This window comes from Xenopus tropicalis, chromosome 8, assembly GCF_000004195.4.
Source record: "Xenopus tropicalis strain Nigerian chromosome 8, UCB_Xtro_10.0, whole genome shotgun sequence".
NCBI classification, from domain to species: Eukaryota; Metazoa; Chordata; class Amphibia; order Anura; family Pipidae; genus Xenopus; species Xenopus tropicalis.
In genome coordinates, this window is record NC_030684.2 from 69,842,046 (window position 1) to 69,867,736 (window position 25,691).

The 25,691-nt window shown below is 37.3% G+C and overlaps 1 protein-coding gene across 4 annotated transcripts in view; it reads right to left on the reverse strand.

Moving 5' to 3' along the window:
• Window positions 1-25,691, reverse strand: part of fgf13 (fibroblast growth factor 13) — a 186,943-nt gene that overhangs the window by 152,563 nt on the left and 8,689 nt on the right. For 2 of the 4 annotated variants that reach the window (XM_031890565.1, XM_012968625.3), the window contains exon 2: window positions 13,283-13,475. In XM_031890565.1, coding sequence (XP_031746425.1) covers window positions 13,283-13,331 — 49 coding nt within the window. In that variant the 5' untranslated portion in view covers window positions 13,332-13,475. Of the gene's footprint in view, window positions 1-13,282; window positions 13,476-13,802; window positions 14,038-25,691 lie in introns of those variants that run through there. The other 2 variants (XM_012968624.3, NM_001079101.1) reach the window with 2 other exon arrangements.

A 25,691-nucleotide genomic window follows, 5' to 3' on the forward strand; every position in this document is an offset into this window, starting at 1 on the left:
GAAAGCAAGACATCATCATGAAAGACATACAATAAAATATATCAGTCTTTGATAAACACACTGTTGCTGGATAGGAGATGATTGCTGGTACATGTTTTCATTTGCTGTAAAAGTATATTATCTCATTTCCACTAACCAGGATATACAGTGGTGGAACACAACTACTTATATTCTCACACAAGTCTAATTATTGAAAATTCTTTTTTAGCAATGTTATCTAATAGGGGGATAAAAATAAATTATTATATCTCAAACAAATTCTTAGATGATCTTACAGTTAGGAACGGTAGAATAGGTTATCATGCTTTGAAAAAATTACTTAATTGAAAGCATTATAAATAATTTATTATATCTGTATGATTTAGTTATCAACAGGAGGCATGACAACTCAATTTGGCTGTTTTCTGACATTTATAATGAGAAGATTTTCTTGCCATAACCACTCTTGATTTCATATAATGAAAATGGATAAATTCTAGCAGCGAAGACAGAAAGATATTCTTAACCAGCCAGAATAGTCTTCAAGAAAATTCCAAATGTCAGCCTGTGTTAATTGCCAAAGTGTGGTGTTTAGATTGGGAAAGAATGCAACACCCCGATTCCATTAAAAACCTCAAGATGTCTTTTAATATGATTCTTGATGTTTTTAACTTGACACAGTTATCCAGGAATATAGCATGGCTGTTAATGCAATATTTTTTTTCTTTGATCCAAAACTATACTAGAACTGTCGCATGCCAAAAAAATTCTTTTATGGTTTTCTTAGCACATTTGTCTACTAAAATGTTTCATACCAAGACACCTTCATTCTGGTTAAAAACCTTGCATCTGAGGCAAATTTTGAGGCAAAGAGACAAATATTGAAGCATACTGTTAATAGCTGGTTGTGGAGGTACATGACAAAATTACTAGGCCCTCCAAGTCTGTGCTGAGGAGGAATTAAGCTACGGCTTCTAAAATATGCCCCTAATAAAACACTATCAAGTCTACACACAGAGGAAAACCAATGGCTGGGGATAAATGTGAATAAATCATTTATTGTTATTGAAAGAATACTACATACACATCCAAGGGCAGTTTGGCACTTTTTATTTATATATATATATATATATATATTAAATATACATTTGTGGTGCCAAGAAGTAATACATCCTTCACAGTGATAAGTGATGCAGACATTTAGTATAGTAAGTGAGCAGTCTTTACTCAGCTGTCACCCATCACAAAAAAAATTATAGTTATAGTCAAAAATAAAAGTGATTAAAGTTTGTAACCAGAACTTTAGATTAAATTTGTACATTTTCTTTGTAGGGAGAAAGTCTTTTAGGATGTCCACAACATCTTGAAACGGGCATTTTGAACAGGGACACAGCTGAAGATCATGCTTTAAAAGGGCTCTATAACTCCAACTGGAAGCAAGGAGTTCACTTATAATTCACCAGATTGGCATGTGGATGTGTTACAGTTTGAGAACCAATGCTCTATATAATTGCCTGAACTACCCCCAAAAAACATTGTATGAATCACTGCCAGAGGCATAACTACCAGAGGTGCAAGGGGAGGGGATCACACCTGGGCCTGCACCCCCTCTGGGCCCGCTGCTCACTTGCACTCACCAGAACGATTGTGCTTGAACCAGTGCGAGTTCACCACAAAAATGTGTCGGAACAGGGGGAGGGGGTTGTGGGGGGGGGGGTGACACCACTGATCACTGCACTTTTTATCTGCAGTAGTTTTCCTTACAGGGCACCTAAAAAGAGATTTAGAAAATTGCTCTGAATTTGAGTCCTAGTCATTATGTTGTTGTACATGCCTACAGCATCTCTGTAGGATCAGTCTCCCCCTAACCTGCCTTATGTACCTCCATAACCTCTCATTCCTTGTTGCTAGATGCTTTATCTTAATCACGACTCACACATGAACACAGTGCCTTGATCATCAATTCCCTCAGGACTGATTTGCTTTTCACACTTCATAGTTCCCTATCTGTACTCTGATACTGTATGTAAACCTTAAAAAGCACATGCAGTATATTTTATTGTATGCCTTTCTTGAATGTTCCTTACTTGTCTACAATAAATGGAATATCATATTATTATTATACTGTGTTAAACTTGTACATTCTATTGTAGTTTAGAACAATATATTCACTGCACTATTAGGACTGACAGCAGAGAGACCTGGCACATATCTAGAACTGAAGAAAAAGAAACATTCTGTGTCAAAATCCAAGGAGAAAATTCTTGCTTTTCAGTTTCTGCAAAGCTTCAAACAAAGCACAAAAGTGGTTTTCTTACAGCCTATGCAACAATTGAAATAGCAAGGTACTCATGGGTTGGCACATAATATACTGAGAGTATTGCTGCATACAGACAAAGCACTGCAGGTTAGGGAAATGGGCATAAATCATGTCTGCCACTGAGGTACCATACAAACTGCCCTGGGGTTCCACAAATACTTGTTGAACAGTATTGGCCAGTATTGGCTGCCATACATCCAAGAAACTGAATACCGTCAGCTACTTGCTCTGCTATTTTGATTTTGTGCTTAAAGTAACGTTTTAGTTTTATAAATACTGCTGATTAAAAGAAATCCATCATTCAGATCTTTATAATTTGTCATTTAAAAAATTTGCAATTAGGAGAACTGACAATATAAGAAAGGCAAACTTAAATGTATAAGTAAGTTTTTCATACTGTAAACAAGCAAGTACAACATACCACCAACATACCACCAAAATAAATGACACAAAATAGCTATTGCAACACATAACTTATGAATATGTTTAATAATGTCTTAATGGTTATTTTCTGCTGAAAATGCAAAGTTTTTAATTATGTAGCAGAATAAAAATGTGTTTCGCCAGCTCATTCTGTGCATATGCAGAATTAGGAATATTTCATTCACTGGCTTAGGGGGAAAGTATTCTAACAAAACTAGATGTGCCATCTTTAAAAAAAAATACAAGCAAAAATGTAATAATGGCTAAATGTGCTGCTCAGCACTGAGCATCATTGTGCTTTCTATTTTTAACGTCTGAAGGAGAGGCAGGCCTTGACAAGACAGTCTTATGCCTATTTCTGAATCATGCAAGAGCTGAATTCTCATTGGACACCTGCTGTATATAGCCAGCAATGTGCCAACCACATACAGATACCGAGAGACAAGCATACAGGACACTCTAATTTTCTCTGTCAAAGATAATACAGTCTTGTTATATGATCATTGTCATCAGAAAAATAATCAGTGTCAACCCTTATTTTATACTACGTGGAATTTGTTTTTCTGATGCCTAAGCTTTAAAAAAAATCAGAGGGCTTGTTTATTTAAGAAATGCAAAAGGACTGAATATTGGTGTATGTCCTTATTTATATGCACAATGCAATGTCTTTCTTTGAATTCAAGCATAATTGGTTTTGCCTTAATCAAGCATAGGTTAGTAATTTGCTGCTGCCTCCTTCCTTTCTATTTGAAGCAATTTACAACCAGTGAAAATCTTAGTTTCTTTGGTATTTGCCACAAATGGTTGTGTGGAGTTCTAAAAAGCTGGAATTATACAAAACATTGTTGATTTGTGGGTAAAAAAAACTTGCCAAATTGCACCAATTGTTTAGTATTAGTAAATGAGACCTTTACAATTTAAAACTGCATTTTAGACACCCTAATTCTCTTCATTTATTTGGCTGGCCTTTGCACTTTGTGATGCATTAACTTTTCTATCTTTTTTTGCTGCCCCCATACCTAAAGGGACACAGAACAAGCAGTCTGTTAGAGAAAGAGAAATATACCCAAGTTTTGGGAATCCGTATAAGGTTTATCTAGCAAAAATTATTTATCCACAATTCTCACTAAACTATAATATTTATATTACAGTTTATATTTATATGTATATATATATATATATATATATATATATATATATATATTTATATTACAGTTATATTCAGCCTCTCACTCTTGCTTCTGAACAACAGCCCCACAGAACTTCCAGGCCACAAAATATGCAATATGCAAAATAGTCTCTGTTAACTGGCACTGAATGTTCTCAGTTCAATTTAGGTGTTCTTCAATTACAGCCAGGCAAACTATACTTTTTGTAGGATCCAGTTGTTAAAGAATTGTAAAGAGTAAAGAATGTGAGAGTGTCATACAAATAATGTAACATTTAAGGCTTTTTACCCTAAAGGAGAAGGAAAGGCATTTTGGCATTTAACTGCCAATAGATTAGCCACATTAGTGCCACTTAGAACACTATATTTATTCTGCAGAAAGCTTTACCATACCTGAGTAACCAGCCCTAGAAGCTTTCTCTGTTTAAGTAGCAGCTGCCATTTTATCTTTGTCTTCATAGCTTCCTGTTTGCATCTTAGCCATTTCAGTTCAGATTACACATTCCTAAGGGTGGGGGGGAGAGAGTTTTATGAATGAAGGAAAGATTTTTCTGAGAAAGGAAGTAAGATACCTTAAGAACATGTTTACAAAAAAAGGGGACAATAAATCATGTGTTTCTCTTGATAGAGGACTCAGTGCAGCATTTCTGTGAGTGCTTATGGCTGTATTTACATAGACCTTTCTGATAAAGCTTACTTAGTTTTTACCTTTCCTTCTTCTTTAATAAGATTCTCTGCCATATTTTGTCTTGAGGAAACTGTCTTGTTTTCATTTTGTGATTACTTTTGTATACAGTATTGCTCCATATATGCATTATAACTAAGTTTGCCCAGGTAAATGTACAGTAACCCACAAAAAGAGTCAGCAGGTAGAATTTACTGTTCACCTGTTTAAAAGCAAATATATTAATGGTTACTTTTTTTGCTTCTTTTTTCTTTTGACTATTGTGTGAAAGTTATATAATTCCAGTAGGTTTTTACTCAAAGTGCTGCTTGTGCCTGGATATGCACACAGGGCCGGATTTACAAATGTGCCACCCCGAGGCCGCCCCCGGGCGCCCCCCCCCCCCCGAGTGCGCATGCGTGAACAGGGGGGGGTGCGCGCATGCTCGAACAGGGGTTGCAAGTGCGCATGCGCGAATAGCGGGAGGGGGCGGGGTTTGCAAGTGCGCATGCGCCATAGGCCAAACTTGCATACGGAGCAGTGGGGAGAAGTCCCCATTGCTCCGTATGGGAACACAAATTTTTAGATGATTTTTGTGCTGCGGGGTGGCATGCCGCCCCCAGGTTTCTGCTGCACTAGGCCCGGGCCTTTGTGGCCTCTCCACAAATCCGGGCCTGTATGCACAGTCCTTAGATACTCTTAATGACCCCTCAAATCTTTCTTAATAAGTCAGCCTTATGATACACATGTTCCTTCTGTTGCAGGCGAGTATAAAGCCTCAGTTAAAGCACTCTGTACATGAGTAAGAAAATGAGTAGTGATGCACCGAATCCACTGTTTACGGACTCGGCCGAACCCTGAATCCTTTGTGAGAAATTTAGACGAATGCTGAACCAAATCTGAATTTTTATATGCAAATTAGGCTACAGAAGAGTTAGAGGAAGCAGCGCGCAGCAAAAAATTTTCAACTTCTGTGTTTACATAACATAAAGTTAAGTGATTTTAAGGAAACGGATTGGGTTCGGCTGGGAGCGTTGATTCGGCTGAATCCGAATTCTGCTGAAAAAAGGCCAAATCTTGACCTAATCCGGTCAAGATTTATTCTTGACCAAAACATAGCAAGCAATCAGTGACTGACTTTTTTTAGCCAACTGCAGGTAGAACAAGGGATGGAACTATTTGACTGGTTGTCAGGACCTACTGTTCATGAGAATATTTGCCCTGTGGTGATACATTTAGAGGACTTTGTGTTCTTAGCAAACAAAAACTACTACTTAGTGGTTGAAATAATTAATACTTGTATGAAAGAAATGCAACAGTCAGGTTTTTTATTTAAACAAATTTTGAATAACAAGGAATCCTGACCTAACTGCAAATTATTCTATTTAATAACAAATTTATATTTGGCAGTTACCAAGCTTTTCATTTTTTATTGGGTCACAGCGCAGTAAAACCTTAAACTACTACAGTATATCATTTAATTTAAATACTATATTCTTTCATTTAATAAGATATTAAAACACTAAATCATTTTAATGGCAATTTAAGTATGAAAAGTTGAGGTGATGACAAGTGAGTCTGATTTACCTGCATTTAAGTCATTTAAAAAACATATATAATTTTTACAGCAGAAAAAGCAATTATTGGTGCAAGTGAAATTTTTACAGGACCGGTTGAGAAAATGGCTGCATCCAGGTGGGGACATATTTCATACTACTGTACTGTATACTGGATTGTAATTTGTTTTGTTTATTGGCCTCTTTAGCATTGTTCTTTTTTTAAAGATGTAAATTAAAGTAAATCATAAATTTATTTTTTTTTTAAATAATTCTCAGTTTAGGACAATGGCACACAGCAATTATTCTCCACAGCCATGTTTTAGCTGGAGAAGCACCTGAAATTTCATGCGCAGCATTTTCATGTGGACAGTGAAGTTAAACTTTGCCTATAATTCAGTTTCCTTCATGGGAATGAAGGAAAAAACATGTTCTACATTTTTTTGAGTTTATGACATAACTCAATAAATGGTCCTAATCCCTTTTGCTATCCTATGTCCTGGTGGGCACCAGTGTAGCAGCTGAACAGGTTATAAGTCCTCCCCTTGTATTAAATTTCCTAAATATTCTTCTTTGGTAACTTGGTATGCCCCAAATGCCCATTATTACTTGATGTGCAATTCAATGTGCTATTCAGGTATGCCCTTAAAGAAGGAGCGATACCACTGGAGTTAACGCACAAATATGAAATGCTGTATTATGTCCTAGGCCTGTCACCATCTTAAATGTCGTTCCTATCACTAGACCATTAAAAATGATGTACCTTTGATTATTGTCAGTTAAAGACAAATAACAACTCCAGTTGTCCCAGTTGATGATATATAAACTTGTATTAACTAATACAATTACCTCTTTATGTTAGGCGTGACCCTAAACTGGCCTTTATGACCCTTTGTGACCCTTATGTAGGAATAACAGAGGGGGAAAAATCATGAATACATAAGCTAAAATTCATTCATCAGTAAGCAAATAAATTGTGGTTCTTATGTTTTTTAATAAAATTTTATTCCTTTCATTACAGTATAGCTGTTTCTAAAAGTGTACGTTTCATTTATTTAGAAATCTTTTTCTATGATTTCTATTCAAATCTGACTTCTAAATAACATGTTCATGCTCATGTGTTGGTTATATAGCAACTTATTTTAATTTTATTTATCAACTGAAACACACTATCCTTTAATATTATTCCTGATTAAACATGTGTGGATAGTTTATTCATTTCAAATAATCTAGTGAATTTTATCCATATTGCAGTTAGCAGTGCTTCTGACATCAATAATTTCTCTGAAAGACTAAATGCAAATATAACAAAACTAATATGTAGTGAAACTACATTCCTAGGATAAGACACTAATAAAAAAGAGCAATCATAAGAACCAGGTCACAGTAATTTATCATCACAAGCTAATTAACTTCAAATACTTTTCAATAAATAATTAAGGGCCTAGTCAGTAGGTTTCTTTCAAATGAAAATCCATCAGTTAAGATGAGGACAAAAGCAAAACACTTAATATGCAGAAACATTTACTTGTGACAAACCTTTGGATAGATAATAGTGAATTAGTGCTTAAAAAAGACAATCTGGTAAAGATTTCACAAATTATATGATGTCACTATCATAAAGAACAGATTTATTGTAGGTCGTAATTAGAATGCTGTTTAACTAATTACTGTTTATGTTATTAGGAGTTGTATGTAGGGCTACATTTGTTTCTCTTTATAAATTCCTGCACACAAAACCATTCCTATGCAAGAAACTAAAACCTACTTCACACAGCATGTCTGTATATGTGGGCACTTTGGGGCTAACCTGCACTGCTATTCTTAAATTTACATTTGATTGTGTAGAAATCTGGTCCAGACTGGGATTCAAAATATGTCTTTTCATGTACACAGAGGACCAAAGTCTCCCCACCAGCTCACTAAATAGTAACTGTCTATGGCTTCTTACATCAGCCCTTCTGGTTTTTGCCAAACCACTAACTCACATAAACACAGGACGAAAAAATATGCTCCTACTCTCCCAACTGCTTTCTGATGTGCCATCTGCAGCCACTGCTCCAGGCCACATGCAGACACACAAAGCAGGTTTTTTTTAAAAAATTGTCGCCTGCATCAAAAAAAAAATGTTGCATGCATTAAAAAATTATATTTTTGTAATTTTTCAGCGTTTCAAGCATTTCAGCATTTTTCGCTCATCCCTAGCTCTGGGTGCAGGCATTTCAGAAAGCAGTTAGGATCATAGGGGTGGATTCTTGGGCTACGTTTGTCAGCAAACAGATCTTTTCGTCTCCAGTGAGTGACCATTTGCTTCTCAGTTAGTGATGAGCAAATATGTCCAGTTTCCCTGCCAAAAATTTGTTAAGCTGAGGAAAAATTAGCAAAATGCAAAGTTTTAAACAGCATTTTGTCTTCTGTGTTATTTAAATCACTGACTTTAAAAATACAGAAGAGGAAAAATACCTTGCCATAGAAATGTTTAATCTTTAAGGGCAGTGGCACACGGGGAGATTAGTCACCTGCGATAATGCTTCACTAACGCGGGTGACCTTTCATCTTGAGCTGCATAATGTGCTAATCAATAGATTTTACATAAAGCACCAAGTAAAATGGTCTAAAATGTATAGATTCATTTAGTTCCCTAAATAAACCTAAAACTTTTGGGACCCAGTGTAAAAAGCAGAGATAGTATTTGCCTTGGGCCCTCAGAGGGCCACCATTGGTTAGAAAATGTCCAATGTAAAATTAGAGATAATTAGCATACTATATAATAATTAGCTGGGCATAGATGATTAGCTACATCTCTGAAGCACCCCTGTCTGTGAAACTCAGATGGAGACTATCCCCTAACTGCCCTGGCTCCCCTATTCATTTCAGACTAGAACAATGTTATATATATTTTTTTATATATAGTGCCTTATCTAGAATCACATTTGGCTGTCAGCTTGGAGGTAAATAGCGTGGAACATAAAAATGGCATATATTTATGAGACAGCTCATTTTGTGTCTTCCTGCTGAGTCTGTGAGTAGTGCAGCCAGAGTTTAAATGATGCAAAAATTATTCAAGCGTTCTCATTGGAAGGGTTACATTCCAGTATTTGTACAAGGTTACATTTGCTCATGAGGAATAACTATGGGTTTGATATTTGTTTTGAAAAGTAACAATATATTACTGGAAAGATTACAGTGTAAGGTGTGCACCTGGTAAAATTTTCCAACAAAATACAAAAACATTTTGATTCATATATCAGATATGTAAACAGCACTTACTGGAATGTTAGAGTGGACCCACTGATACAAACTGACCTTATCGGCATTTGGTAACATTTGCCTTTTTCTGACAGAATACAGTGTGTTCAATACAACGGTTTGTTGAAAACAAATGATTAGCCCTAACCTTCGGTGTACGTGACACATTGGGGGGTGGGATTTGATTGATATATCATTTTAATTTTTAAAATGTGATTTGTGCCATTTGAATATACTCTGCACAGAACAGACATGGGTTTATTATACTCTACTTTCAAAAGATGTCAAATGCTCTTAATTGAAAGGTCTGATTATAGGATTTGCACTGTATACAGTACTCTGACTAACGCCTGCTGTTCAATACATTATATGTATCATGTGTAACACAATAAAAATAATTATTTGGTTTAGATGCAACAAAGAGACTGATTGGTCTTTTTGGAAAGAGCATGTTGCAGCAACTGTACACAAATCTCCAGGAAATTAAACACAAACACACTTGCTATATCACTTCTTTTCATGCAGAAAGAATATGTTTTGCCATTGTTGTAAAGCCCAAAAAGCCACAGTATAGGAAATCATCAATATAACATTATTTCTCAATGAATAATCTATAATTCTGACTTTAGCCCTTGGGTACAGAAAACAAGCACCAAGCTCATCACTCTGCGGGTGAATTAAGTAACAGGGTGAGCCCTTTAAACAGAGCAAACAATTTAATCTTGCAACCAAAATTTTAACTTCAGTATTTATTATATGCAGCTAACCTAAGTGACTGTGGCTATATCTCCTCTTATCTCCTGGGATGACTTCAACATTGCATATAATCATTTACGTTTTCTCTAGATATCAATTCCATAAATCTAAGCTAGTGGAGTGTGGAAAAAATATTCTGCTTTCCGAAAGCTAGGTTATCCAGCAATTTATAACAGCCGATGTGTGGAGCAGGAAATTTCCATGAGCCACTATTATACAGACAAAACGTAGATCTGCTGACGTGGTAACACTGTCACACAGAAATGGGGCTAGCCAAAGGCAAGACATGTATTGACGGATCATTTTACAGGGGCAAGCTACTAAAAATATCCACAGATCATGCAATGCTAATATGGTTTGAGATACAAAATAAACAAAAAATAAAAAAAGCCATGGACTCATGCTGAGAAAGCCTGTATCAGCAAGTGGGTGCCCTGAACGACAGTATTAATGGATATCACTGGTTATAGAGAACACCTGTATCTCCCTCATTTGTACAGTGTTATAGAAATAGATCTTTCTAAACAATAATAATAACATTCTCTCAGCATCTTTTCAAGCGATAAAAAAAGAAGCTTAAGCTGTGTTGTTTTTGGACTACAGTCCCCAACATCACCTGCGGTTAGATAACATCATGCAATGCTAATATGGTTTGAAATACAAAATAAATTAAAAAGAGCCATGAACTCATGCTGAGAAAGCCTGTATCAGCAAGTGTGTGCCCGTTGCTATGTCTGAACAACAGTAATCATGGATATCACTGGTTATAGAGAACACCTGTGGATCATGAGTTCATGTGAGCAAGACTCTCTATTACTCTATATCTCCCTTATTTGTACAGTGCTATAGAAACAGATCTTTATAGATAAACAATAATAATAATAACATTCTCTCAGCATCTCCAAGCGTTAAAAAATTGAAGTACACTATATGCAGCTCAACCAGTGTTGTTTTTGGACTACAGTCCCCAACATCACCTGCAATTGGATAACATCATTTTCAGCCTGCAGCAGCATGGTGAGAGACTAATAGCTGAAGATCACTGCTATAAAGCACCATGATTATAATCTCATGTGACATGTGATATATGCATATTCCTATATGCAAAAAGCTTTTGTTGTCTGTTGCCCATGTGGGTGGCTTGGTACCTGTAGCAAGTTAGGACACAAAAAAATGTTTGGTGCACCATACAGTATGTTGAGTACTGCATAACACATCCCATCATATTTATAATATTATCTTGGAATTACATTACATTAAATGTTCATTTAGTATTACTTTTTGTATTTTCCCTTACTAAAGCTACCGTACATTTTCCATCTAAAAGCATACGTTTAAGCTTGCTAACTTGTTTCTAGGTCTGATACAGAAGGGTATTTAAAGTACATAATAAGCCGTTTTCAGATTTTCATATGGATGCTTTTCTATACACATCGCACCTACTCCCTGTTTAAATACATTACAAAGTATTGGCCTAAAACTGTTCCTGTTTCTTATATAATTAACAGTTCATACTATACAACAACAAAGAATACACAAAATACACTATTTATAAATAAAATAACAGACCTACTATATTCTAGAGAAGTCAGGTATTTCAGAAGTTTATGAATCTATAACAACAAGAAAAATGACTGGAAACCAGTTTTTGATCTCCACACAGAGTCTGCCTCACTGCATCAAATACAGTTTCCACACAAATGCTGAATCTGTTACTGACTGGCCAGGATACATACATTTTCTGCTATACAGCACAAATAAACCTGTTACAATGCCACAGCTAGCATTCACTGCTTCACTGTGAAAATAAGCTTTAAAGCTGAGTATTTCCAGTATATTTATTGTGATGGATCTAGAATGTGCCAGTCTGTTGGTTTGGTATGTTGGCTGGTAGCACTATCTCAAATGTACTTGTTATTTTGGCATAATTACATATAGAATACTCGAGGTAGCGATTCTGCAGCTTAGCCACTCTCATGAGAACTTTTACTGTGGCACAAATTGATTGACTGAGGACCACAATGTGGTACTCCAGCTATTACTGCATTCATCAATGCACTTAAATGGCAGGACATTGCACTCATGTACTTTTTATCATACTTTTTACATGTATTTCAATGTACACAAGACACCTTTTGCATTCCCTGCAGAGCTTACAATTTGCTGATTAACTAAGATAATGGAAGTGCCTCTATAGACATGAGTACAGGGTGCATACATATAGGGCTGCCCTTAGGGGAAAGTTTTGGAAGTGGTATCAGTAAAAGGGGTAAGGGCCCAGCACAGCACAGGAAGGAGCACATGTACAGAGTGCCACTTATCATCCCCAGGCCTGTATCATTGCACCCCCCAGCACAAACTTGCATAGACCCCTGCTATAAAACCAGCTTGTGCTGGAGATGCAAATGAAAGTAATGCCGTTGCAGTGTAGCACACCTCTCCTCCCCCACCCTCCTGCCCTCCCCGTCTCCATGGCAATTGTCACCCAGTTTACATCCAGCAGCAAAGGCAGTCAATGGCTTGGATACATACAGTGAAATACATCTTATAACAACCCCCACCAGTTCTTGCTGAAGCCATGGCTCTCTCCCTAAGAAAGGACTCCATAAATGTGTCACTGGGAGATTAGCATTATCGACCCTGCATAAGGACAGCTGATTGTTTCATAGCTCAGGTCTAGCAAACTATAGCTGGCTCAGTCCCTTCACCTTTGCTGTTACCACATCTCCTAACCCATTTGAAGACTTAGGAGGAGATGACATAGTTAATAGTGACATCAGGTGGCCGTTTTCTTAATTAAATAGCAATAGCCAATGAGAAGAGAGAACGGGTATAACTTGTAGGTACCAGGTTGCCCAGATGATGGCTGAGCGATCCTGTACATTGCAAGTCTGGCGGCATATCATCTGTAGAATGTATACACAAGGCAAGTGGTGTATAAAATGCCACCAGCATCAGTCATTAGCAACAGCCTATCCCGCGACATCATTCCGATCAACAAGAGGTCACCACCTGTTCCAATGTGACTTTCCTTTAACCCCCCGAGAGTCAGGGGCGTGCGCAATCGCAGTTCCCACCAGCATACAATGATACAATGACCCCCTTCCCCCCGAACCCCCCTAACACCCAGCTGCTGAAGAGGTTAAGCTCATTGTGAGCACGCTTACCCTTAGAAGCATCCTTTTCCTCTTTAGGCTTGATCACCTTTCCACTCATAGATCCCAGTTTGCTTGTAAAAATTCCCAAATACGATCGAATTCTTCCTTGAATGTGGAAATGTAGGCTGAGTATGTCAGGCAAATCCTCCTCGGTTCCCCCCCGGAATGGTGTGTGCGCCGGTGCCTGGCTTCCCCCCGAGAGCTGCAGTAAGAGAAGGAAGGGAGAGGAGACACTCACACTCACTTACTGTACTGGCCATGGGAGCTCAGCCCACACACAAAGGGACATTGGGCACCTTTCATTTCACAGGCAAGCATCGCTCCCCACCCTTTGTTTAATGTCAGCGCCAATTAAAGTCATACCCATAAACAGAAACAGTGCCACGGATAGGGATGAGCACAATGCTCAATTGTCAGGCTCAGCAATGCAGATTTAGGTTGTGCGGGGGAAAAGGGGGTTAATGCCGTGCGCTTAGAAACCAAAATGATGGCTTGTACATGAAGTGTCAGGGAGGCGAGTGGCTCTTACCTTTGGCTGTGTCTCTCTCTCAGGCAAGTGAATGGAACTGAGAGGAGATGCGCGGGCAGGGGAAGGAGAATGAGGGGAGCGCACAGGCTGTGTTGTAGTAAAAGGCACTCAGGAGCTCGCACACGTCACATCAGACAGCTGAGGCTGGAAATGAGCTGGAAATAACCACTTCACATACGCCTCCTTCTTCTACAGACATAGGCAACTACAGCCAGGGCTGTATTTACACTTTGTGCTGCCCTAGGTACTCATGGGCTATGACGTTTACCCCCCCTACAGGTTTGACACCATTTGTTGTTATGAAGCATACAGGGGCAGGCTGCAGCAGCAAAAACAATAATAAATCAAATGAAATTGAGAATGACAATGAGATTGCCACACAAAATGATTGGCCCCGCCCCTTTTATTCACAGACAATGTGACTACAGCCACATAAACTACAAATCAGTGATACATGGAGATGAACAGGTCCATGGCTATACACTTAGTAATTTTTATACTTCCTAAGACACTGCCTTATTCTAGCAGCTGGTAAACAGTCCACTGATTTGCAATACTGATCATATTAAAACAGGTATCTTTAAAACACGATTTATGGTTTATTATTTTGTGCTCTGTTCTTTACAACATCAACTTCCATTCCTGACTAGATATTAATGGTATTACCCCTTGTGAACAGGGTCAGACTGGGGTGTCTGGAGCCCAACAAGAGTGCAACTTTAAGGGCCCTCTGTACAATCTGAAGGGCTCTCCTCCAGATGCCCAAGCTAGTTCCACTCCCCCCCTTGCACATGCATGTGACGACAGGTAGAGAAGGCAGGACAGCAGACTGGTGTCCCGCTGGCCCAGTCCCACACTGCTTGTGAAACATGCCTATGAATAATAGTGCTTGTGCTTAACATCATTTTTGCCTATTTCTTAAATTAGGGTATGTAATTACAGGAAGGACATCTCCCACAGGCTCCATTATACCTCATAACTGTCTGGCTTTTCGCGGGACAGTCCCAATTTTTATGCCTCATTCCGCTGTCCCAGATTTTCTCTTTAATGTCCCACTCCCTCACCGATTGGGCTGATCGGGCCTCCTGTAAAATACCTCACAGAGTTATAAAAGCACAATCTTTTCTCTCTGTCCCTACCCAGCACCTCCTGTCAAATTCAGCAGTGAGCAGGAGGGGCTGGGAAGGGATCCTGAAAGAAAAAATTATGCTGTGAGGATTTGACAGGAGGCCTGATCGGTGAGGGAGCAGGGGGGCTGGGAACGATCGGTGAAGGAGCAGGGGCCTGGGAAGGGACGGAGAGAAAAGATCAGAATCAGACCTGTGAGCCTCCTGTCAGTGAGTTATAACATCTATTCTCTGCAACTCCCCAGGTTGGTGATCCCTGTAGTAAGGCCTTGAGCATTGTCCACCCTTCTAAAGTACTGTATGTATTACTAAAGTACAGATCTGTGTAGCTGTAATCTCTGGACTGTGGAGGGAAGAATCTGCAATTTAAGATTACACATGCAAAGGATTCCCTAAACCTGATGTTTTAGAAAACTGGATACCTGCACTCCCACTGTCTAGATCAGGTACCTTTTTGCTTGATGGCAGGCACAGAGAGATTTTGCAGCATTTGATCCTTCATATTACATTGTTTTAGGTTAAAAGGCCATTCATCTGGGAAAATTTTATTCAGGACAGTAGCAACCAACAATGAAAAAGGGTGTGTTTATGTAAAGTGGTATGTGGGTGTGGTCACAAAGTTTGTCCCTCTTTCTAATTTTGAAATGTTGGGAGGTATGGGCTCCATTATAAGAAAATAATGTAATTTGTAAAACTGATTTCCTTTTTCTCTGTAATAATAAAACAGTACCTTGTACTTGATGTTAGCTAAGCAGCATGAATCTATATTGGTGGCAAATTAATCCTATTGGGTTTATTTCAAGGAATTGTTCAGTGTGGCACACAGGTTGGGATCAAAAACAAACTTAGTTATGTCCCATGTGACCCCACTTTAAGTTGCTGATTGACTGATGATTTTTAGCAAACTTATGGTCTGGTGATTAAAGAAAGATCCCCAGGTCTTAGCTTGGGGCTCCCAAGCATTTCACATAATAGATCCAATATCGTACCAAACACTATTTTTTGCTATAAAGCCTACTGTGGATGAATACAACAATAAAAAAAATACAAAAAATTGAAAAGTCACTTCACACTGCACAACCCTCCTGAGACCCTAGGCACAGGCTCTCAAGTGCCTATATATAGATATGGCATTGACTACAGGTCTGCTTCCTTCTCCTCTTTAAAGGGCAGTCTCACTAGGACTGAGGTGAAAAGAGGAGGCTCCTTCCAGGAGTAACTACACCTCCATGATGGGACATCATCCCTTAAATGAGACCTGTCATCAGACATAAAAAGCTGTATAATAAAAGTAATTTTCAAGTTAATCATGAAACCCAAATTTATTTTTTTATAACACATCATTACCCATTATAAAGGCATTTAAAAATCCTAGCTGTCAGTTATATATTGCTTGCCCCACTTACAGTATATGCCTTAGGCTAAAATGGTATGTAGGGAAATAATAATATTACTAAAACCCCATGTTACTAATAGTAAAAACCTAGGCTTTTACCAAAAGCTTTGATCAGATGTGTAGATTACTGTGACAAGGAACTTGCATGAGCTAAAACAAATTGTGCTGAATTGAGGTTTTTACCCAGGGATACATCGCACACCAAAAGTTACCAACACCCTACTTTAAAACCCTGTGAGATTCGATAAATATAACCCCAAACTGAACACAGTAGGATTTTACCCAGAAAAATGCACCAGTACTCAGGTTTTTATTCAGCTATACATTTATGTTAAAGCTGTGGGATAAAATCAAGCATTACAAACAATTTCCACTAGAACATTCATGTTTTCCATGACTGTTGAGCTGATTGAAGAATACTGAGACTTACAGTTTTACAATACTAGGTGTAAAAATCTCTACCCGTGAGGAGCATAAGAATGGAAGCGGCAAAGATGAAGTGTTATAACTGAAATACAGCTTCAGTATACAGTGTGCACAACATATATTTTCTAAAGTTTTGGAGGTTGGGGGACCCTACAATAACTTGTAATTACTTCACTGAAACAGTTAGTCCTACTGTAATTTCGCTTTTCTTGTGTTCTTTGACAGCCAGGCAGAAGGGCAGTGTTTCTCACATGCCATTCTGATAAGGTCTGAGTACACACTGGCTCAGTCAGCAGTCATCCACTAGCACAGTGAAATGGCTTTAGGACCCGAATATAAATGGGGGCTCAGCTATATTTCTAAGTTGGTATGGTATGACTGATTCTGTAGACACAATCTAGAAATTATTATAACCGTGATTTGAAAAACTCCCAGCATTGATGTTCCAGCTGGTTGAGGTCTGGGGGCTGCCAATGAATGTGAGACCTGAGAGAATAAGACTTTGACCTCCAATGCTAGAAATTACTTCTGGCTTATGTTTAACAATAACTCATAGAGGGTTACAAGATAGGTGAATGGTATAATTAAAATAGATTAGACTGTGCCTTTATGGTATTAAGGTTGGGTGCCTTAAGTGTTGCACATATTTTTCTACCCATATGAGAATAGTTTTGGTAGAGTAGAAAAGCTAAATTCAGTCTCAGCAGCACACTGCAATACAGATACTCCAGTCTGCATTCTGAAAGGATCATTCTGCTGTTGATACTGAACCTCTAGGACGTCAGCCCACACTGTTAAACATTTATGTACAGTGCAAAAGATTCCATGTGATTTTGGTTAACACTTACTGTGCTGCCATGGATCAACCTGTCTGAAAACAACACCACAGAATCCACTGTAAAAAGACTTTTTTGTATTATACAATCTACCTCTATGCCTTTATATTAAAATGTATACCACACTCCCACTTTCCTTGAGCAACCATTTTATTTGCAAAAAAATAACTCCAGTGCCAGTGTGGTTGTATATTTCCTGTTCAACTGAATGGGAAGCGGTAATGGCTGACTTCTGCTATATTGTCAGGGCCACCAGTGGTGACAATAAAAAGGTGTAGGGAAATTTTGCTTTCAAAAACAGTTATATACAGTGGCTTGCAAAAGTATTCAGTTCCCTTGAACTTTTCCACATTTTGTCACATTACAGCCACAAACATGAATCAATTTTATTGGAATTCCATGTGAAAGACCAATACAAAGTGATGTACACGTGAGAAGTGGAACAAAAACCATACATGATTCCAAACATTTTTTACAAATAAATAACTGCAAATTGGGGTGTACGTAATTATTCAGCCCCCTTTGGTCTGAGTGCAGTCAGTTGCCCATAGACATTGCCTGATGAGTGCTAATGACTAAATAGAGTGCACCTGTGTGTAATCTAATGTCAGTACAAATACAGCTGCTCTGTGATGGCCTCAGAGGTTGTCTAAGAGAATATTAGGAGCAACAACACCATGAAGTCCAAAGAACACACCAGACAGGTCAGGGATAAAGTTATTGAGAAATTTAAAGCAGGCTTAGACTACAAAAAGATTTCCAAAGCCTTGAACATCCCACGGAGCACTGTTCAAGTGATCATTCAGAAATGGAAGGAGTATGGCACAACTGTAAACCTACCAAGACAAGGCTGTCCACCTAAACTCACAGGCCGAACAAGGAGAGCGCTGATCAGAAATGCAGCCAAGAGGTCCATGGTGACTCTGGACGAGCTGCAGAGATCTACAGCTCAGGTGGGGGAATCTGTCCATAGGACAACTATTAGTCGTGCACTGCACAAAGTTGGCCTTTATGGAAGAGTGGCAAGAAGAAAGCCATTGTTAACAGAAAACCAGTCCTGTTTACAGTTTGCCACAAGCCATGTGGGGGACACAGCAAACATGTGGTAGAAGGTGCTCTGGTCAGATGAAACCAAAATGGAACTAATGGCCAAAATGAAAAACGCTATGTGTGGCGGAAAACTAACACTGCACATCACTCTGAATACACCATCCCCACTGTCAAATATGGTGGTGGCAGCATCATGCTCTGGGGGTGCTTCTCTTCAGCAGGGACAGGGAAGCTGCTCAGAGTTGATGGGTAGATGGATGGAGCCAAATACAGGGCAATCTTGGAAGAAAACCTCTTGGAGTCTGCAAAAGACTTGAGACTGGGGCGGAGGTTCACCTTCCAGCAGGACAATGACCCTAAACATAAAGCCAGGGCAACAATGGAATGGTTTAAAACAAAACATATCCATGTATTAGAATGGCCCAGTCAAAGTCCAGATCTAAATCCAATCGAGAATCTGTGGCAAAGTCTGAAAACTGCTGTTCACAAACGCTGTCCATCTAATCTGACTGAGCTGGAGCTGTTTTGCAAAGAAGAATGGGCAAGGATTTCAGTCTCTAGATGTGCAAAGCTGGTAGAGACATACCCTAAAAGCCTGGCAGCTGTAATTGCAGCAAAAGGTGGTTCTACATAGTATTGACTCAGGGGGCTGAATAATTACACACACCCCACTTTGCAGTTATTTATTTGTAAAAAATGTTTGGAATCATGTATGATTTTTGTTCCACTTCTCACGTGTACACCACTTTGTATTGGTCTTTCACGTGGAATTCCATTAAAATTGATTCATGTTTGTGGCTGTAATGTGACAAAATGTGGAAAAGGTGAAGGGGGCCGAATAATTTTGCAAGCCACTGTATTTGAAACCAATAAAATGTGTAATGTATACTAGAGAGTTGCTTTCAGCTTCAATTTCCTTCCTTAAAGAACAAGGCAACTCAAAATATAATTTTTTGCCTAATAAAAGAAACCAAAATTCTAAGCAGCTTTGCAATATACATTTATTACAAGTTTGTAATGGTTTTTGAGTTATTTGTATTTATAATTGCTATTAGAACCAGTGTTTCCCGGTGCTTTCTATTCTCTGCCCTGGTGGCTCAGACTGTTGAAACATTGTAACACAAGGCAGCAGCCTAACAGACCTGTATTGCTGGAGAAGCAAGACCTTTGCAACATTGTTTAAAATGTAACAACCAGGAGTTCAGCAAATGCTGCTTTCAATAGCAATTACATTTACAAATAACGTTTAAAGCGCTACAAATTTTTAATTATTTCATATTGGAAAGTTGCTTAGAATTATGTTTTCTTTCATTATGCAAAACATTATTTTTGGGGTTGACATGCTCTTTAAGAAGAACTGGGTTACAACTTAAACTTAAAATAAAAGTGAGCTTGCCATAGTGCTGGCAGATAGGCTACCTATGTTTAAACATACAGTTATATAACTTATGGGGTGATATGAGTATAAATCAATTTATATACAGGATTATGTATAAAAAAATCAGTGCTCAAGATTCAACATTGTAGGACTTTCTTATAGTAAATGACCAAATCTGGGCATTTACTATACTTTACCAAAAATGCTAGACACGTGTGCCATAAGCCATAGAGTGTGCATGCCTTCCTCTCTGCAGTCCCAGTGGCGTGTGATACATCGCTGCACACATTAGGCATTCAATTGATTTCCTCTTCTTTCCATGAAATTGAGGTTAGTTTAGGTGTCCTCGGCAGGGATGTTTGTATAGAGGAAGAGAAAGTATCAGTATAATACATTCTTATATATGTTATTCTGGAACACTGGGGGGTGTATAATGATATATTCCACTGTTTATTTAAAGTTATATGTATAGAGCTGCTATAGTTTCCTTGGGTGGGGCATTATTTACTGTGTGCTTATCATCAAAATGAATCATCATTTTCTAAGCATAAATTTCCAAGTGTCTAGCTAACTAATAGACTGTATTTTAGGAAACCAAAAAGAGGCTTTCAACATTATCTCTCAACTTTAACTCTGCAGATTATAATGCAGGACAATTCAGAAATGTTACTTTGTTGTTTATAGTACCCTCTGGTGAATGTTATGTGACTTCCCCATGGCTAAACACATAGCTGAAGTGACAAATGCTGTTTCGGTAATTGGATTAGACTAAAACTCATATTTCATAACAATGGTGTCATCTGACCCTACTACACAATGTAAAGGGCAGCATCGTTTATTTTATTAAGCACCGACTGAGCGTCTGGAATGGGACATATGTGTGGGAGAATTTCACACACTTTAGCTTGATGAGAGGTTTAAATACCAAATGTAAACAAAAGTATGGCATTTAAGGGATGTGTTTAAGGTTCTAAAAGTGTAAAGTAAGCCTCTGAGCACACTGTAGCTTTCATCACAAGTGACAGGAGACAAGCTTAATTGTTTTCATCTTTCAGAAGCCACTTCTATGAACCAAAACCAGTACCCTCACTACCAGTCTTAAACAATTGTTTTATTATTATTGCTTACAGGGGAAGTGCGTTGAAATAAGTTTGAAAAAGTTACAAAATGGACATTAAATGGGCATTTGTGAGTACATAGATGAAAGGGTTGCACGGAAAATAAAAAAAGGAGGACATACAGTCACACACTGTAAAAAGCAGCAGCAAAAGTGTAAAATTTAATATTCATACACATAATTCAGTACTTAGTAATTGTGTACATGTATTGTAAGAAATTATTAGGAACATTGCTCATGACTATCACTACCACTAATTTTAGATAGATTCTTATGAAGAATATGCTATACTTCTAGTGGTTATTTTGATGCTTTATTCCTTGTGAATGGGTTCAAGGGCTCTATGCAGCAGCAGACAACCAAATTGTTCACTGCACTTCAGCTACCTTCCTAAGGACTAATTACAGGCTTGCTGAGATATGTAGTCTCCTTATGATTCTCAATCATTCTTTTTGACCATGAACATATTGAAAACAAATATAACCAGGCTGCCAGCTAGCAGTAGAGGAGAGCACAATCTAGTTCTTGATTAGAGGATTCTTTATGCATGATAATTATAGTCACAAATATTTAGGAACGGATGCAGCACAGCGTTATTGGATGAAATCTATCTCCATTGGCTCCTAACAGAATACAAGAAAAACAAAAACATTATGTATTATTTTTAAACTGGGTACAATATGAAGTCTAATGTTGAATTTTTGTTGCATACAATGTAGTTTAACTAATACTTATGGGGACTGATTTTACATCTGTTAATATGACTATTTAACCTTAATGACGACTTTGGGACTTTTAAAGATATCTTGTTGCCCTGAATCTGTAGTAAATAACAGGCTGCACAACATTGTTGATGAGCTTCTTCACTGACTAAAAAATGCTGGCCAATGGAATGCCCATGTGTCATGGGTCTGACTTTTCTCAGAAAAGATAAAGAAAGAAAAAGTCAAAAGATAGATAGATGATAGATAGATAAATAGATTAGTCAATAGTACTATAAGATAAATAAGTGATATGTTTTTAAATAGAAAGAAACACGTTCTTTTAAAAGGTTGATTAACAGACAAACCAAGTATTTGAAAGTTGCTTATTCTGATCCTGTTGCAACCTTTCAGATATAATATGCCCTTTGTATAAAATATATTTTATATTGAATATATATATATATTACACATTTAATATTATATATAGTATACAGTATACTAATGTATATTATATATATTAAATATATCCTGAATGGGTCAGAAACAAACAAATGAGGGACAAATGAGAGACTAATATAAATATGTTTCATACGATATGTGTTTGTGTTTTGATTATTAAAATAACCACAAACTCCATTCTCTAGGGACTTCCATTACAGCTGTTCCTTGAGCTGGGTATTAAAAACCTATTGATTTCTCGTCTGTTTTTACGAGCAGTGGAACATTTTTATGGCCCAAAGGACAGAGAATCTTGGTTCTGCTTATACGTATCACCCTAGTTTTATGAACTAAAATAAAATGGTAGTTACATGGTTCTTTTTTTTTAAAAAAAATGTATTATATTTTGTTTGTTTATGATGCTAAAACACATTGTTTGTTTTAATTGTATATCTAGTCCCCAGGAAAACAAATGAAATACAAAAAAATACTTTATAGATTAAAATATAGAAATGCATATTTTAATAACTTTGTAATTCCTTACATAGTTCAGTAGGAGTTATCTCCAATTAAAGGTAGACATTTTTCTCTTACAGTTCCTACTTCCTATTTGTTATGTTAAAACACATCATTAATGGCATTGAGGAAATAAAATTTCATGCGTCATGCACCATCATAAATCTGAAGTCCTCTCAGTTCCTGATAATGTTCCACTATAAATCTTAAAAATGTACAACACATATATAGTTAGTTAGATTTAAATGGCATATTCATTATCAAACCACTAAAATGGCTGTAAGTGACCAGTGAGTGCCAGTTATGATGTGCAAACTGCTATGGCAGCCCTGATATATAATGGCCAATATGACCCTGAATGTATTTCATTACCTCCAACTGCCTTGGTTCATAATTTGGAAAATGCTCATATTCAGCTGTTGTAAAACATATATTCAAATTTATAATTGTATAATTTTAATTATTTGCATATCTTGTTATTTGTATATTATATATGATTAATTTGCACAAAGGGATCCTTCTATTCCACAGCGAGAGAAGGATCTTGAAAAACATTCCTGTCATGTGTCATGCAATTAGTGTGACAGACAGTCATTCTCTGAAAGCTGCCCTACTGCTCTCGCACCCAGCCTTTGCAGTTCTGCAAAATGGCAGTGTTCAGGCATACTCTATAAATATGAGCTATTACAGCAGTAACAAGGGGGCATCTGCTGGTGGGTACAGGACATACAAATCTACTGGGCCTCCATGCATTTATTACCTTTCAGTAAGTTGCAGGACCTAAAATGTTCTAGCTGTATTGTATCTTGTATATCAAATGCTCACTTATTTATTAATAAGGAAAACTCGTCCTAATTAAAAAAACTTGAATACCTCAAATATGTCAAGTAAAAAATCAAGAAACTCAAATTTTTCGAGTTTACAAATATAGCTTGATTTTGCCTAGGACAACTCCCTTTGAGAAACTTCACAACTTTTAGATTGTGGAAAGTTTTACATTCAATTTTGCGTGTTTTTTGCACTCTATAAATACCAGACATTTGAGTTTTAGCTTGTTCGTGAGTTTTTGAACAAAAACTCAAATCGCATGAGTTTTAGCGCTAAAAAACTTGAATCATGAACAAAAAAAAACTATTTGAATGTTAATAAATCACCCCCTTAGACATTCTGTGCATTAAGCTACCAAGAAATGCCCTCCCCTTTAGACAAAGTAAATTGTTTCTCCATATATTGCAATACACTTCGAACTGGCCAACTACATCAAAGTCATCCTCAGTCTAGCCAGTCCTACATTCACTTTCATCTGATTCATCAGCTTAATGCAACGTGTCTTAATGTCCTATATATTTTGATAATGGGTGAGTGCAGAGGACCTCTTGTTTCTGTCTATATGAATTTTGTGGTCACAATCTCATTGCACCGCTGCCTAGTGGTTTAAAATTAAGTGGTGAGCACAACTTTTCCTTTTTTGCTAGCTGTAATTAGCCATGTGGGACCAAATAAGTTTCTCATGATGGCACTTATAGGTGGAAGATTCTAAAATAACTTAAGCCATAATAATACTTTTAAAAATCTAATTGCAAGAATGTATACCCAACAGTGAACAGTATGATCTTGGCCACTTTACACACTGTTTAAAGGAATAAGGATAATGGCACATAAAAAGTTTTGAGTAGTTTCCTTCCCAAGACAAAAAGCAGAAACAAAAATAAAATGTATGCACATTGGTCACAGATAACCTCCAATTTGCAATCACAGACCATGGGCTAATGGTGGCAATTTTACCATAGTTTAATGACAGCACCATTGATTGTAGTTAGTGGAAAAGGTTACATAAATGATAGCATCTAACTAAGAGAAGGTGGTGCATAACACACAATACATGGAAAATAACACATTCTCTATCATTCAGACAATTCATTTCATCCTTATAATTTCAATGTAGTTGCTATGGGATACTACAATAACTAACAGAAATTTGCATGTTAAATTACAGAACACTAAAGCATTTTGTCTTTTTTACGTTAGGGGAGCTCAGTATGTAACAAAACGCAACTGAATAGTCACCGTATTGTCGGCAGGTAATAAGATACTTTCTGCTGTGGTTTGGCAGCAATCAAGACAAGGAATTCTGCATATACAAAGTAGAGACAGGGGCAAAGCATCAGGTTTTACTTTACTTTTACAATAAAACAAGAGCTGTAGGACAGTATCAATACATCTATTTTATTAGGCTTGTGTGATACCAATTGGTCATATAATTGGTTAGCAGTAAAAATCAGCCAACATCACACTTGAATACATATATATTTACCACTCACAGGACAAGTCAGCAGATGCCTTTTTCAGACAATTTTTCCTAGACATATTTGAGTCAGTCTGTGTAGTGTCCCCTAGGCTTTATATCTTAACCATTTCTCATTTTTTCTCTGCTCGTCCCTTACCACTACAGCCAATGCTTTAAAAAAATATTTTCCCCCGTTTATTTATTAAAGGTCAAGTTGGCTTGCCATATAGAATACAAACTTATCAATCATAGCACCAAATCTAACTGTAAAGCTTGGAACAAGGGTATGTTTTGTCCCCTGTTATCTGGAACATTGAAACTACAATCTGCTATTCAAAATATTCAGCCCAAATAAAAATCCAGTACAGGTGTTTATATAGAAACATGGATTTTTCAAGGGTTAGCTAGTATAATTTACAACAAATTATTTTATTATTACAGAGAATCCGCCTCATCAAAATGGATAGTCAAAACATTTACGCAACATCCAGTGATATACCATTCACCCATGCTAGTACAACATCTGTAGAAAGTACTGAATGCACCAGTGCAACATATACTGAAAACTAGTGTTTGAAGAAACCTATAAATACGTTTGTGAATCAGGTGCTGTA